The following is a 14,073-nucleotide window of genomic DNA, read 5'->3' on the forward strand; positions in this document are numbered from 1 at the left end:
GTGCATTTCACAGCTGCAGTGTTCATGGAGCCTTAAGACCCGTACACACGATAAGAAAATCTGAAGGGAAATTTCGTCCGACGACCGACCTGACGATTTTCGGATTGTTATTATGGTGCTTTTGACAGCCGACTCCGATTTTTCGGCCGAAAAAATCCTGATGTGCAGGCTATAAAATTTTTATCGTTCGGCGTCAACACAACATCCGATTTTCGTCTCATTAGTACAGTTTTCGACGGAAAAAAATCTTAAGAGCAAGACTAGGCATGCTCAGAGACGAAAGAACACATACAAAAAAATCCAACACATGACATCACTTCTGGAGTAGAATTCTGTCGTACGGGAAAATTTGTATGAAAATAACCTCTTCACTTTCTACATCAGACTAGCATGCCACAAAAAACGGACGACAGATCGTTCGATAATCTGATCGTGTGTACGGGGCTTTACTCCACAGGGAAAGTTTGTGTGTGTGTGTGTGTGTGTGTGTGTATTTGGAGGGCGAGCTGTGGTTCACAAAGTGTAGAAAGTTCCCATTAAAGGAAAACTATTTTTCATTCAAATTTTTATGACATCCCTTTCTCTTCCTAGTCCGAAAACTGTTTGCTAAACTGTGATAATCTAGTTGAGGATTACCAGTTGCTCAGAGTGACAAGGTTCTTCTTGCATAGTGCGTCATATGTATATGCATTCTTTCTAGAATTTCAAGTTTGGGGCTTCAGTAAGTGTGAAGTGTGCATGTGTTCAGTGACAGTGTACAAATGCAAATAGGTGAGTGTGCTAGGCTACTGGAGTCACAGTGCCACATCCCAAAAATATACAACAAAGAAAACAAAGAAGTCCCACAGGGATTTTTAAGGCCTAGGCCAACAAGATAAGGAAGTAGTAATGAGAGTAATAGACAGTATATACCGTAGGGGTTTAGTTCAGGCGGCTTTGAAAAATATTTACGAACAAGCATTATTTTTTTTTTTTTAATTTGCCCTCTCGCTTTCCCTTTTTCCTTGATTCTGGACTTTTGACTCTATTTCTGTTTCTGTTTGTTTTTTGTTGCATATTTAGGTCTGGATATACAGTATCTCACAAAAGTGAGTACACCCCTCACATTTTTGTAAATATTTTATTATATCTTTTCATGTGACAACACTGAAGAAATGACACTTTGCTACAATGTAATGTAGTGGGTGTACAGCTTGTATAAGCCCCCGTTCACACTGGGGCGACCTGTGAGGCGACCTGGTCGCCTCACAGGTCGCCGCAGGTCGCCTCCCATAGGGAAGCTGCGGACCCGTTCTGATAGGAGCGACACAAGTCGCTCCGACTCAGAAAAAGGGTCCGGAGCTTCTTTGGGGCGACCAGGAGGCGACCGCCATAGACTTCAATGTTATGAAGTCCGTGGCGGCCGCTCCGAGGTCGCGGCGCGCTGCTCGCACCGCGACCTCGGAGGTCGCGGTCCAAAGTAGCGTCGCCCCAGTGTGAACGGGGGCTTACAGTGTACATTTGTTGTCCGCTCAAAATAACTCAACACACAACCATTAATGTCTAAACTGCTGGCAACAAAAGTGAGTACACTCCTAAGTGAAATATGTCCAAATTGGGCCAAAAGTGTCAATATTTTGTGTAGCCACCATTATTTTCCAGGATTACCTTAACCCTCTTGGGTATGGAGTTCACCAGAGCTTCACAGGATGCCACTGGAGTCCTCTTCCACTCCTCCATGACGACATCACGGAGCTGGTGGATGTTAGAGACCTTGCGCTCCTCAACCTTCCGTTTGAGGATGCCCCACAGATGCTCAATAGGGCACACACGCTTGACACCATCTGAACCAAATAAGTTTATCTTGGCCTCATCAGACCACAGGACATGGTTCCAGTAATCCATGTCCTTATGCCCCATACACACGTGCAGATTATCTGCAGACTTTTGTCTGCAGACTTACCAAAACCATATAATATGAGGTCAAACCTAACCACTTTCAATTTGTATGCAATCCGGCAGGCCCTTGCACTACATAGAAAAGGTAAGTCTGCAGACAAAAGTCTGCAGATAATCTGCACGTGTGTATGGGGCATTAGTCTGCTTGACTTCAGCAAACTGTTTGCGGGCTTTCTTGTGCATCATCTTTAGAAGAGGCTTCCTTGTGGGACGACAGCCATGCAGACCAATTTGATGCGGTGTGCAGCATATGGTCTGAACACTGACAGGCTGACCCCCCAGCCCTTCAACCTTTTTAGCAATGCTGGCAGCACTCATATGTCTATTTCCCAAAGACAACCTCTGGATGTGATGCTGAGCACATGCACTCAACTTCTTTGTTCAACCATGACAAGGCCTGTTCTGAGTGGAACCTGTCCTGTTAAACCTCTGTATGGTCATGGCCACCCTGCTGCAGCTCAGTTTCAGGGTCTTTGCAATCTTCTTATAGTCTAGGCCATCTTTATGTAGGGCAACAATTCTTTTTTTCAGATCCTCAGAGAGTACTTTGCCATGAGGTGCCATGTTGAACTTCCAGTGACCAGTATGAGAGAATGAGAGTGATAACACCAAATTGAACACACCTGCTCCCCATTCACACCTTAGACCTTGTAACACTAATGAGTCACATGACATCGGGGAGCGAAAATGGCTAGTTGGGCCCAATTTGGACATTTTTACTTAGGGGTGTACTCGCTTTTGTTGCCAGCGATTTAGACATCAATGGCGGTGTGTTGAATTATTTTGAGGGGACAGAAAATTTACACTGTTATACAAGCTATACACTCACTACTTTACATTGTAGCAAAGTGTAATTTCTTCAGTGTTGTCAGTCACATGAAAAGATATAATAACATATTTACAAAAATATTAGGGGTGTACTCACTTTTGTGAGATACTGTAGTTGTGCAAAAAAAAAAAAATCCACACCTGGAATTTAACTTTAAAGTGTATCTGAAACCTAAACAAATGTAATATTTTTCAGCTTAACAGTCCCTAAATGTTGTGGTCACATTACTTGTATTTTTTTCCAGGCTTTCTCCCTGTATTTGCAAATTATATACTTCCTGTCCTATGGTGACAACACTCACTCACTGCATTGTACAGGTGCATCTAAAAAAAATGAATATCATTAGAAAAGTTCATTTATTTCAGTAATTCAATTCAAAAAGTGAAACTCTTATATTCTTTAGGATTATTACACATAGAATGATACATTTTAAGCACTTATTTCTTTTAATTTTGATGATTATGGCTTACAGCTAGTGAAAACCCAGAATTCAGTATCTCAGAAAATCAGAATATTACATAAGACCAATAAATAAAAAAAAAAAAAAGGATTTTTAATACAGAAATGTTGGTTTACTGAAAAGTATGTCCATTTACAGTATAGTATACACTCAATACTTGGTTAGGGATCCTTTTGCATGAATTACTGCATCAATGCGGCGTGGCATGGAGGCGATCAGCCTGTGGCACTGCTGAGCTGTTATGGAAGCCCTGGTTGCTTTGATAGCGGCCTTCAGCTCGTCTGCATTGTTGGGTCTGGTGTCTCTCATCTTCCTCTTGATAATACCCCACAGATTCTCTATGGAGTTTAGGTCAGAGGAGTTTACTGGCCAATCAAGCATAGTGATACCATGATCATTAAACCAGGTATTGGTACCTTTGGCAGTGCTTGCAGGTGGCAAGTTCTGCTGGAAAATGAAATCAGCATCTCCATAAAGCTGGTCAGCAGAGGGAAGCATGAAGTGCTCTAGAACTTCCTGGTAGAGGTTTGCGCTTGTGCACCTTTTTCTACTGCGCTTTTTCCTTCCACTCAACTTTCCATTAATATGCTTACAACACTCTGTGAACAGACAGCTTCTTTAGCAATTACCTTTTGTGACTTACCCTTCTTGTGGAGGGTGTCAATGACTGTCTTCTGGACAACTGTCAAGGCAGCAGTCTTCATCAGTCTTCCCCATGATTGTGTAACCTACTGAAACCTTTGCAGGTGTTTTGAGTTAATTAGCTGATTAGAGTGTGACACCATGAGTCTACAATATTGAACATTTTCACAATATTCTAAGTTTCTGAGATTCTACATTTTGGGGTTTCATTAGCTGTAAGCCATAATCATCAAAGAAAGAAATAATTGAAATATACTGCTCAAAAACATTAGAGGAACACCTTTTTAAACACAGTATAGTATCACATCAATTAAACTCCTGGGATGTTGATCTGGTTAGTTAAGTAGCAGAGGGGGTTGTTAATCAGTTTCAGCTGCTTTGGTGTTAATGAAATTAACAGGTGCACTAGATAGGCAACAATGAGACAACCTTCAAAACAGAATGGTTTTAGAGGTGGAGGCCACTGACAGTTTTGTCCCTACTCATCTTTTCTCACTGTTTTTCACTAGTTTTGCATTTGGCTAGGGTCAGTGTCCCTTCTGGTAGCATGATGCGATACATGGACCCTGTAGAGGTTGCACAGGCAGTCCATCTCCTCCAAGAATGCACATAAATTGCCAGAAGCTTTGCTTTGTCTCCCAGCACAGTCTCAAGAGCATGGAGGAGATTCCAGCAGACAGGCAGTTACTCTAGGAGAGCTGGACAGGGCCGTAAAAGGTCCTTAACCCATCAACAGGACCAGTATCTGCAAGGAGGTACAGATTGAGTGCTGCCAGAGCCCTACAAAATGACCTCCAGCAGGCCACTGGTGTGATGGTCTCTGACCTAAAAATCAGAAACAGACTTCATGAGGGTGGCCTGAGGGCCCAACGTCCTCTAGTGGGCCCTTTGCTCACTGCCTGGCACCATGGAGTTCAATTGGCATTTGCCATTGAACACCATACTTGGCAGATCTGCCACTGGCACCCTGTGCTTTTCACAGATGAGAGCAGATTCACCTTAAACACATGTGACAGATGTGAAAGGGTCTGGAGAAGCCATGGTGAATGTTGTGCTGCCTGGCACATATTTCAAGCAGACTGGTTTGGTGGTGGGTCAGTGATGGTCCGGGACAGACCCCTAAAGGCTAGACAATGGCACCTTGACTGCCATTAGGTATCGGGATGAAATCTTGGGACCCATTGTCAGACCCTACGCTGGTGCAGTGGGTCCTAGGTTCCTCCTGGTGCATGACAATGCCCTGCCCCATGTGGGGAGAGTATGTAACTAGTTCCTGGAGGATGAAGGAATTGAGACCATTGAATGCCCCCCACGCTCGCCTGTCCTAAATCCAATAGGACACCTCTGGGACATTATGTTTCGGTTCATCCGATGCCGCCAGGTTGCACCTCAGTCTGTTCAGAAGCTTAGTGATGCCCCGGTCCAGATCTGGGAGGAAATACCCCAGGACACCATCTGTCGTCTCATTAGGAGCATGCCGAGACATTGTCAGGCATGTATACAAGCACGTGGGGGCCATACAAACTACTTTTTGAGTTGCTGCAATGAAATTTCAGCAAAATGGACTAGCCTGCTGCATCATTTTTTCACTTTGATTTTCAGGGTGTTTTTGAATTCAGCCCTCAGTAGGTCTGTAGGTTGATCATTTTCATTTTACATCAAATGATGTGGCATCCTTTTGTTCCGAAGACATTACCCAGTCCATACCAGTATAGATATCCAGCATGAGATTTTTCCACATTGAGATCCGATGTGTTTTCAAATTGTTCCTTAATTAGTTTGAGCAGTGTATATCACTCTGTGTGCAATGAATTTGTATAATTTAGGAGTTTCCCTTTTTGAATTGAATAACTGAAATAACTGACTACAAACATGTCTTCTTCTCTTCATCTCCATTATGTGAGGTGAGGGAACATTAGTAGTTTACAGAGAATAGTCACCACATGCGTAAGCGGCAATATATTCCATTTTCGTTCTTAGGTTTAGATCTCCTTTAGGTGGAGTGTTCCTTTATGGTGTCCATGCCTGTTCTGTGGACTATTTGACTTTTTTTGTACTGGGGAAGTGGTGATGTCTTGTGTCTGGCAGGGCTCATGGTGATTACCGTTTCCTAATGCCATTATTGCTGGTGTCTGGCAGCAACAGGTCAAGAATAATTTCAATAATTTTTTCCAAGTTCACAAAAAAGTAATGCACGCTTTTGCAGTAAAGCATTACAAAGAACGATGGTGTGAAATATCATAAACACCGCAGCCAATCAGTTAAAGTAGAACTCTGGCCTCCCATAATAAACATCTATGTTGCAACAAATATTTATAGGAGCACTTCTAGCTTTTTTTTAGTCCCCATGCAAGGTCTCACAAATACCTATTCATCCTGTCAGTGAAGTCCACCTAATGCAGCTTCCACATGGTGTGACAACGATGCTGCATTGCTCCTGAGATCGGAAGAGTTGCCACCCTCATGTAGGCTGTGCCTGTTTGCACTACAGTGGGAGGAGATGATGTTGCAGGGGGTGTGGCTATCAGCATTGTCACTGGTGTCACCGGTGCCTGTAGCTTGCCAGTCAGTATCTGGCCACACCTAGTCCTGCCCACTGTCTGGTTTGCTAAAGCACTCCCGCTGTGAGCTGCAGTGTCTAGGAGGGGGAGCATGTGAGACACAAATGAAGGCGGATTAGGGCTTGTTTATACATGCTTTCCCCTCTGAAGAGTGATCCGCAGTGGATTGCTTTTCAGACAGAGATTGATAGGGGGGGGGGGGTGGCATTATGTCATCTCCTCACCGCCTGTTTTAACCCATAAAAACCCACACTGCATCCACATGCGGTGCACATCAGTTGTGCGGTGGGTGTGGTGCAACCCTATTCAGTTGAATTGGTCGAGTTAAGTGGGTGGTGATAGACCAGGATAATTTTACCCACAATGTAAAGGATTCCAGTTATGAAGTGTACACCCCCGTCCACCGCCTTTGCAGATTGGGGGAGGGGGAGGGGGAGGTAAAATCGCTTCCCAAACCAACCACAAGTGTTACCAAAGCCTTATGTGTAGTTGTACTTTATTGACAATCCTATTACTGACATGACGTGAAAATAAAAAAAGATGAATTCTGATTGGCTTACTGATAGGGGGTTACTTTACTCCATACATTGCTCTTTGTAAATCCAATTATTCAGATCAGTTTTTCAGACTCAGACTTGTTTCATTTGGGACATACATACACTCACCCCTTTTCTGCCTTTTCTTATAGGGTGAAGGTCTGGGCGGACACCTTGGGCAGCGAGATGTACTCCATCCTCACCAAGTATTCCGGCTCCCTCCTGCTACAAAAGGTACTCACGCGGCATTTCATTCATGCTCCCCATGTAACCGGCTGCTCCGGGCAATGTGTAAATGAAAGTCCAACTCAGGTTAAGGCTCCGTACACATCTAGGGATGGCAGAGTGTCGCGGTTTTAGCGCATTTTTGTTTTATGGCCTGTTTTTGTGGGTTTTTCTAATAGTCTGCTCTCTGTTCCAAAAGAACAGTTTATGAGCAATAGGTGCGTGTTTGGTTGTGCTTTAAATGCTGTTTCTTTTGCGCATTTGGGGTGCCATTTTACCGCGTTCTAGTATTGCGCAATTCTGCCAGCGATTCAAAAACTCCTAAATGTGAACAGGATCTAAGTCGGTTAAATTGAGCATTCATTTTTTTTTAGCATGTTAAGCATAGCTCCCAACTGTCCCTGATTTTGAGGCACTGTCCCAGGTTTGGAACAAAGTCCCTCTGTCTCTCTTTGCTCCTCATTTGTCCCTCATTTTGGTCTGATATATACACCTGTATTATAAATGCACTATTTATCTAGCAAAAAGTGTTTTACAGTGTTAAACCTTTCATCCACTTTCTAAATGGTTGCATTTGTACATTTCAAAAGTATAAAGGAATAGTAGTGGTTAAAAAAAAGCACTTGGTGTGTCCTATGAATACTTTTGCTTATAGGTGTCTCTCATTCCCATCTCAGAAAGTTGGGAGGTATGTGTTAAAGTGTAACTCCACTTTTGTTGAGAAAAAATCATTTCCCTCTGGGTGATCTCTGTACATTGCAAGGATTTTAACAATGTTTTTTTGTTCCTCTGTGCTTCTGTGTTGAGTTGGTCAAATGGGAGTGGTTTCATAAGTATCTATCAGCTGTGGCAGCTGCAGGGCACTAATGAGGAAAGCTGCTGTGCCTGCATCCCTTTAGACGTGCTCCTATTGGTGAGCCAATCACACAAGCAGGAAATTATGTTTCCGGGTGTGGTCAGTATACATTCTGTGTACAGAATAGCTCCAGGTAGCCATATTGTATTGCATTTTACAGAAAATTACAACAGCTACAAATTGAAAAAGAAAGGTCATTTTGAATAACATTCAATTACAATACGATTTGTGTCACAATTGTTTACGCTATATTGTTTTTTCTTTATTTGCTGATTTTTTTCCCCACAAAAGTAGTTACCCTTTAAGTAATGTGTTAGTGTAACATATGCAGGTATTAACTACCTCTCCTAGAGATCACAGTACTCCACCTGACAGTGCCAGCATCTACTTTCTTTTCTCTGCAGAAGGACAACGCCATTTTTGTTCAGGCATCATTCAGGTTCACCATCTGCTTCCTGGACTGAGATGTCAACTCAAAGAGATGAAAGTCATGTAAATCCGTGTGCCTGTCCAGTTTCTGACACAGATCATTCTCTGCTTCAGCTTTTAGCCCCCGTTTACACTGGTGCAACTTGTTGTGCGATTTTGACAGTTCCAAATGACAAGTTGCAGCCTATTTTCGGCAAAGGAATCGTTCATATTGCCGCAAGTCATGTTGCAGCAACTATGAAAAAGGTTCCTGCACTAATACATGCATAGACTTCTGTTAAGCCCTTAAGGACTGCACCACGGCAGGGCAACCCTCCTGCGCAAAATCACGCACCTGCAAGTGATTTCCTGCAGTGGGTCTGGGGCCTGCATGCGTGCTGCCGGCGACTCTTTCCCACTGTGATTGGACACAGCAGGAGCCAATCAGCGAGTCTGGCTGGCGCCATTCCCAGGACCTGGCGATCATTCTCAGGAGAGGCAGAGTGGCAGTCTCCCTATGTAAACAAGGTAGACCACCGTTCTGTGAGAGGGGAAGACAGAGATCTTCTGTTTCTGCTAAGCAGGAACACAGATTTCTGTCTTCCTCCAGTCAAAGCACCCCCCCCCCCACTCACAGTTAGGAGCACAATTAACCTTTTTATCTCCCCTGTTGTTAACCCCTTCCCTGCTAGTGTCATTAGTACAGTGACAGTGCATTTTTTTTAGCAATGATCACTGTAATAATGTCACTGGTCCCCAAAAGGTGTCAAAAGTGTCAAGTGTCCAATTTGTCTGCCGCAATGCCACAGCGCCGCTAAAAATCGCTGATCACTGCCATTACTAGTAAAAAAAAAAAAAAAGTCCATGTATCCCATAGTTTGTAGATGCTATAACTTTTGTCAAAGCAATCAATTTACGCCTATTAGGATTTATTTTAACAAAAATATGTAGCAGAATACATATTACCCTTAATTTATGAAGAAATTCGGATTTTTTCCATTTTTAAATTTTTGTTGGATATGTATTCAAGCAGAAAGTAAAAAATATAGTTTTTTTTTTTTTTTTTAAATATTGGGTTTTTTTTTTATTTATAGCACAAAAATAAAAACCGTAGAAGTGATCAAATACCACCAACAGAAAGCTCTATTTGTGGGAAAAAGGACATACATTTTATTTCGGTACAGCATTGCATGACTGTGCAATTGTCAGTTAAAGTAACGCAGTGCCGTATTGCAAAAAATGTCCTGGTTATGAAGCAGGGTAAACCTTCTGGGGCTGAAGTGGTTAACCACCTCCCTACCGGCCACTGTATATATACGTCCTGCATTTAAACTTAAATACCGGTGTTATGGCAGCAGATAGCTGCCATAACCCTGGTATTTTTTTAAACTGCAGGCGATTGGCTTTCCGATAAGGGTGGTCCCAGCGGCGGATTAGTCGCGGGATCACCCTTCCGGGATGGCGGAAGAGGTGCCCCCTCCCGCCGCGTCCCGGTCCTTTTCCCCGCTGACCGGACCCGCCGGCAGCGGGGAAAAATGATCGGGTCCCGGTGTTCCGTGAGAATAACCTACCCCGTGAGAAATGCCTACCCTCGTCACTTCCTGTCAGGAACAGCTGAGCAGCGCAGCAGTGCGCATGCTCACAGCCCCGGATACGTAATGGAACAGCTGAGGAGCTGACTAGTGCGCATGCACGGAGGGTATGAAATGATCATGGCAGTGTGTGTAACGCGGCGGTTACATTAAAACAGCTGTGCTGCAATATGAGTCATCTCCACTCCTGTCCCTGGCACTTCCCTGATCTTGGCTAGTAAATATAAAAGCGGCGGCGGGTGTATGAAATCCAAGATCTCGGCTCCGTGATTTATCTTTTCATACACCCGCCGCCGCTTTTATATTTACTAGCCCAGATCAGGGAAGTGACAGGGGTAGGAGTGGAGATGACTCATATTTCAGCCGAGCTGTTTTAATGTAACCACCGCGTTACACACACTGCCGTGATAATTTCATACCCTCCGTGCATGCGCACTAGTCAGCTCCTCAGCTGTTCAATGACGTAGTGGTGACGTAGGTGCACCGGAAGTGACGAGGGTAGGCATTTCTCACAGGTAGGTTTTTTTCACGGAACACCGGATCCTCACAGACAGGATGTCAAGTGAGGGCAAGCTTGCCCTCACTCGACTCTATGGTCTTGGAGGACCGGAGCGACGGCAAACGTCGTTGCCTAGCAACCAGCTTAAAAGTCCCTTTTTTTTTTTTCTATCTTTTAGTGTACTTGTGAGATCTGAGGACTTTTTGACCCCAGATCTCACAAAAAAGAGGTCCTGTCGTGCCTATTTCTATTACAAGGAATGTTTACATTCCTTGTAATAGTAATAAAAATTATCAATTTAAAAAAAAAAAAAAAAAAAAACGGTGTAAAAATTAAAAATAATAAATAAAATAAATAGTAAAAAAAAAAAATGAAAGCGCCCTGTCCCCGTTAGCTCGCGCGCAGAAGCGAACGCATACGGAAACCCCGCCCACATATGTAAACGGTGTTCAAACCACACATGTGAGGTATGGCCGCGATCGTTAGAGCAAGAGCAATAATTTGAGCCCTAGACCTCCTCTCTAACTCTAAAGCCCCGTACACACGTACCGATCGTTGGCCGAACGATCGGCCGTCTTTTGTCCAGGGCTGTCGGTGTCTGTTGAAAAGTGCAAAAGACTGCACAAGAATTTCGTCTGCCGACTACAGCTGACTGCAGAAGTGATGTCATGTAATGGTTAACTTTCCCTGTGTTTTTCCTTTTCTGAGCATGCCCAGTCTTGCAAATCTGCGGTCTCTCGGCCGAATTCTGTACTGACTGGCGAACAATCGGCCGCTCTGGTGTCGGCATACAAAAATTGTAATGCTTGCATGACAGATTCTTTTCAGCCGAATGTGTGCTGTCGGCTGTCGGAGGCATCATACTAACAAGCCTACAATCGGCAGATCGGTCGTCGGCCGAAGCTTTTCGGCCGACGATCGGTACGTGTGTACGGGCCTTTAGATAGCAACCTGTAGAAATGTTTAAAATGTTGCCTATGGGGATTTTTAAGTACCAAAGTTTGTCGCCATTCCGCGAGCGTGCGCAATTTTGAAGCATGACATGTTGGGTATCTATTTACTCGGCATAACATTATGTTTCACATTATGGAAAAAAATTGGGCTAACTTTACTGAATTCTTATTTTTTAATTAAAAAAAGTTAATTTTTTCCAAAGAAATTGCGTTTGGAAGACTGCTGCGCAAATACGGTGTGATAAAAAATATTGCAATAATCTCCATTTTATTCTCTAGGGTCTCTGCTAAAAAAAAATATATAATGTTTGGGGGTTCTAAGTAGTTTTCTAGCAAAAACAACTGATTTTAGCTTGTAAACACCAAATGTCAAAAACAGGCCTAATAGGCAAGTGGTTAAATAAAGTCTCAAGACACATTTAAATCATCAGTGCAAATTGCACTAATGAGCAGCTTTAAAATAGTTTTCAAAGCCGCACTGGTGTGAACCGGGACTTAACCTTGTGACTTACCACAATGGCTGATAGGGGGTGGGGGGGAGAATAGCCTGAGTATTAAAGGGCCCATTCACACCAGCCTGGTCTGCTGTGGTGGGTAAAAGGCCTATTGTATCATGCGTTAATGTGCGTTGTTAAGGCAGCCTATTAATTTGAACACACTAAAAATTCAGCATACTGCGTTGCACCAACATAGGTAATGTGCATTACTGTAAATCTTTTGAGTGAATGGGTCCTAACTCGTTTTAGGTTAAGATGGACTCGGCTGAAAATACTATAAGCATCCTTCTCGTAGTTTGTTAGCTTTTGTGTGTTGAGCCTTTTGTCTGCAACGTGCTCTGGTGTACAAAAATATAATGTAATTAATGTATTTAAAAAAAAAAATCCTTTCAAGTTTACCTGTAATGAGAAGTCAATCATTTTGAAAGCTGCGCTAATATTACAAAGTATAAACGCAGCATAGGTGTGCGCAGCCTATTGCATTAGGGTGTGCACCCCAAAGTTTAAATACACATGCATGTGTTTGCCTACATGTATATGGCCCCGGTACATTACTCTCCCTGCTGGCAAAGTGAAATAGAAGTGTGTGGCACTTCTCTTATGGCAGAGCAGGTCCGAGGGAGATCTTTCCCATCTCCTCACTGGCAAACAGAGCGATAATGCTAATGTGCCCTAGGTGATTAGGGTGTGCCCAGGCACACCCGGCACACCCTGTGCGCACGCCTATGAAACGCAGACAGGGCTTTTCTTCAGCCAGGACTGGCTGGAACGGCGTTCCGGAACCTCTGGCAGCCCTCTCCTCTTCAACCTGTCATGTAACACTGAAGCCAGTAGAGGAAGTTTTCTGCAAAGCTCACTTCCTCTACTGGCTGCTCTGTACTGAGCGCTGGGCACTCAGGGCTGCTGCCCACGAGCCAGAGGTGTAACTAGAACCTTCAGGGCCCCGGTGCAAGAAACCATGCAGGGTCCCCCGGACATCCCTTCCCTTCAAGCCCGGGGCTCCTCCCACTTATCCTGGGGCCCTTCACTCTCGTTGCAGGGCCCTTTATTACGGTCCCGCAGTGGGACCCTTTCACAAGTTCTGCAGTGGGCCCAGTGGGGGGGGGGGGACCAGGGGAGCACACAGGGGCCCAGAGGCAGCAGAACACAAGTGAACTGGATAGGAGGAGCGGTGGGGGCAGCATACAGAGGAACCAATCTCCTCCATTTTCCTCCTGCAGCTACAGTAGGAAAAAGGAGGGCAGTGATTTCTCTACATGCTGCTCCGCCGCCCCTCCTATCCAGGTATACAGTGGAGCTGCACGGGCCCCCTGGGGCATGGGGCCCGTTTGCAATTGCAACCCCTGCAACTCCTGTAGTTACGCTCCTGCCACGAGCCCTAGTGAATGTTGGCAATAATTCAAACTCAGAAATGCTTAGAAGACCCTTGGCATCAAAGTTCCTTCAGGTACTTGGAAGCATTCAGTCACACACAGAAACTGCAGGCAAAAGAATGCTCCTTTAATTCAAAAGGTGAACTGGTTTTTATAGCCAAAAGGGAAAAGCCCCTTTTCCAGTATTATACATAAAATTATACATCAAATAGTTTCAGTAATTTTCCATTACGTGCTTCCATTCATGTACTTGTATGCAAGATAAGATATAATTGACATAAAGTCAAGCGTGTTCTCAGGGTCTTCTTGACCGCAAAAACTGTTCTGTTGAATAACTTTCAAGGACATTTGCTTAGATAGGCTTTTTAATTAGGCCTAGGGTTTTAATCACAAGATGGAGTTGAGGGAATAAAATGGAGGATAGATATTCCTTCAGTGAGTGCTTCAGGTCCCAGGTACCAACCTACAGCAGCTGCTGCAGTGATTTGGGAGGAAGCTTCTGTCCCTTCTTGCCGCCGCTACTCAGACTTTGTAGCATGGAGCTGAGGAGCCATGAAACACCTCCTAAGCTCTGTGCTACAGTAGGGGGAGCTCTCCGATCCACAGTACTGGGCTGGAATAAAAAGCCTGCACATACCACAGAGACCAGTGACCACAGAAGAGGTGAGGGATCTGTCACTGTGGATGAAAAGAGGGGGAGAGCT

General features: G+C 44.1%; 1 protein-coding gene across 1 annotated transcript in view; it reads left to right on the plus strand.

The window, feature by feature from the left end:
* CACNA2D4 (calcium voltage-gated channel auxiliary subunit alpha2delta 4) overlaps positions 1 to 14,073 on the plus strand; it is a 414,350-nt gene that overhangs the window by 41,165 nt on the left and 359,112 nt on the right. Inside the window, exon 2 of the mRNA XM_082253648.1 lies at positions 7,119 to 7,200. Coding sequence (XP_082109774.1) covers positions 7,119 to 7,200 — 82 coding nt within the window. The remainder of the gene's footprint in view (positions 1 to 7,118; positions 7,201 to 14,073) is intronic.

The sequence above is a fragment of the Pelophylax lessonae genome (assembly GCF_965119305.1).
Source record: "Pelophylax lessonae genome assembly, chromosome: 4".
NCBI classification, from domain to species: domain Eukaryota; kingdom Metazoa; phylum Chordata; class Amphibia; order Anura; family Ranidae; genus Pelophylax; species Pelophylax lessonae.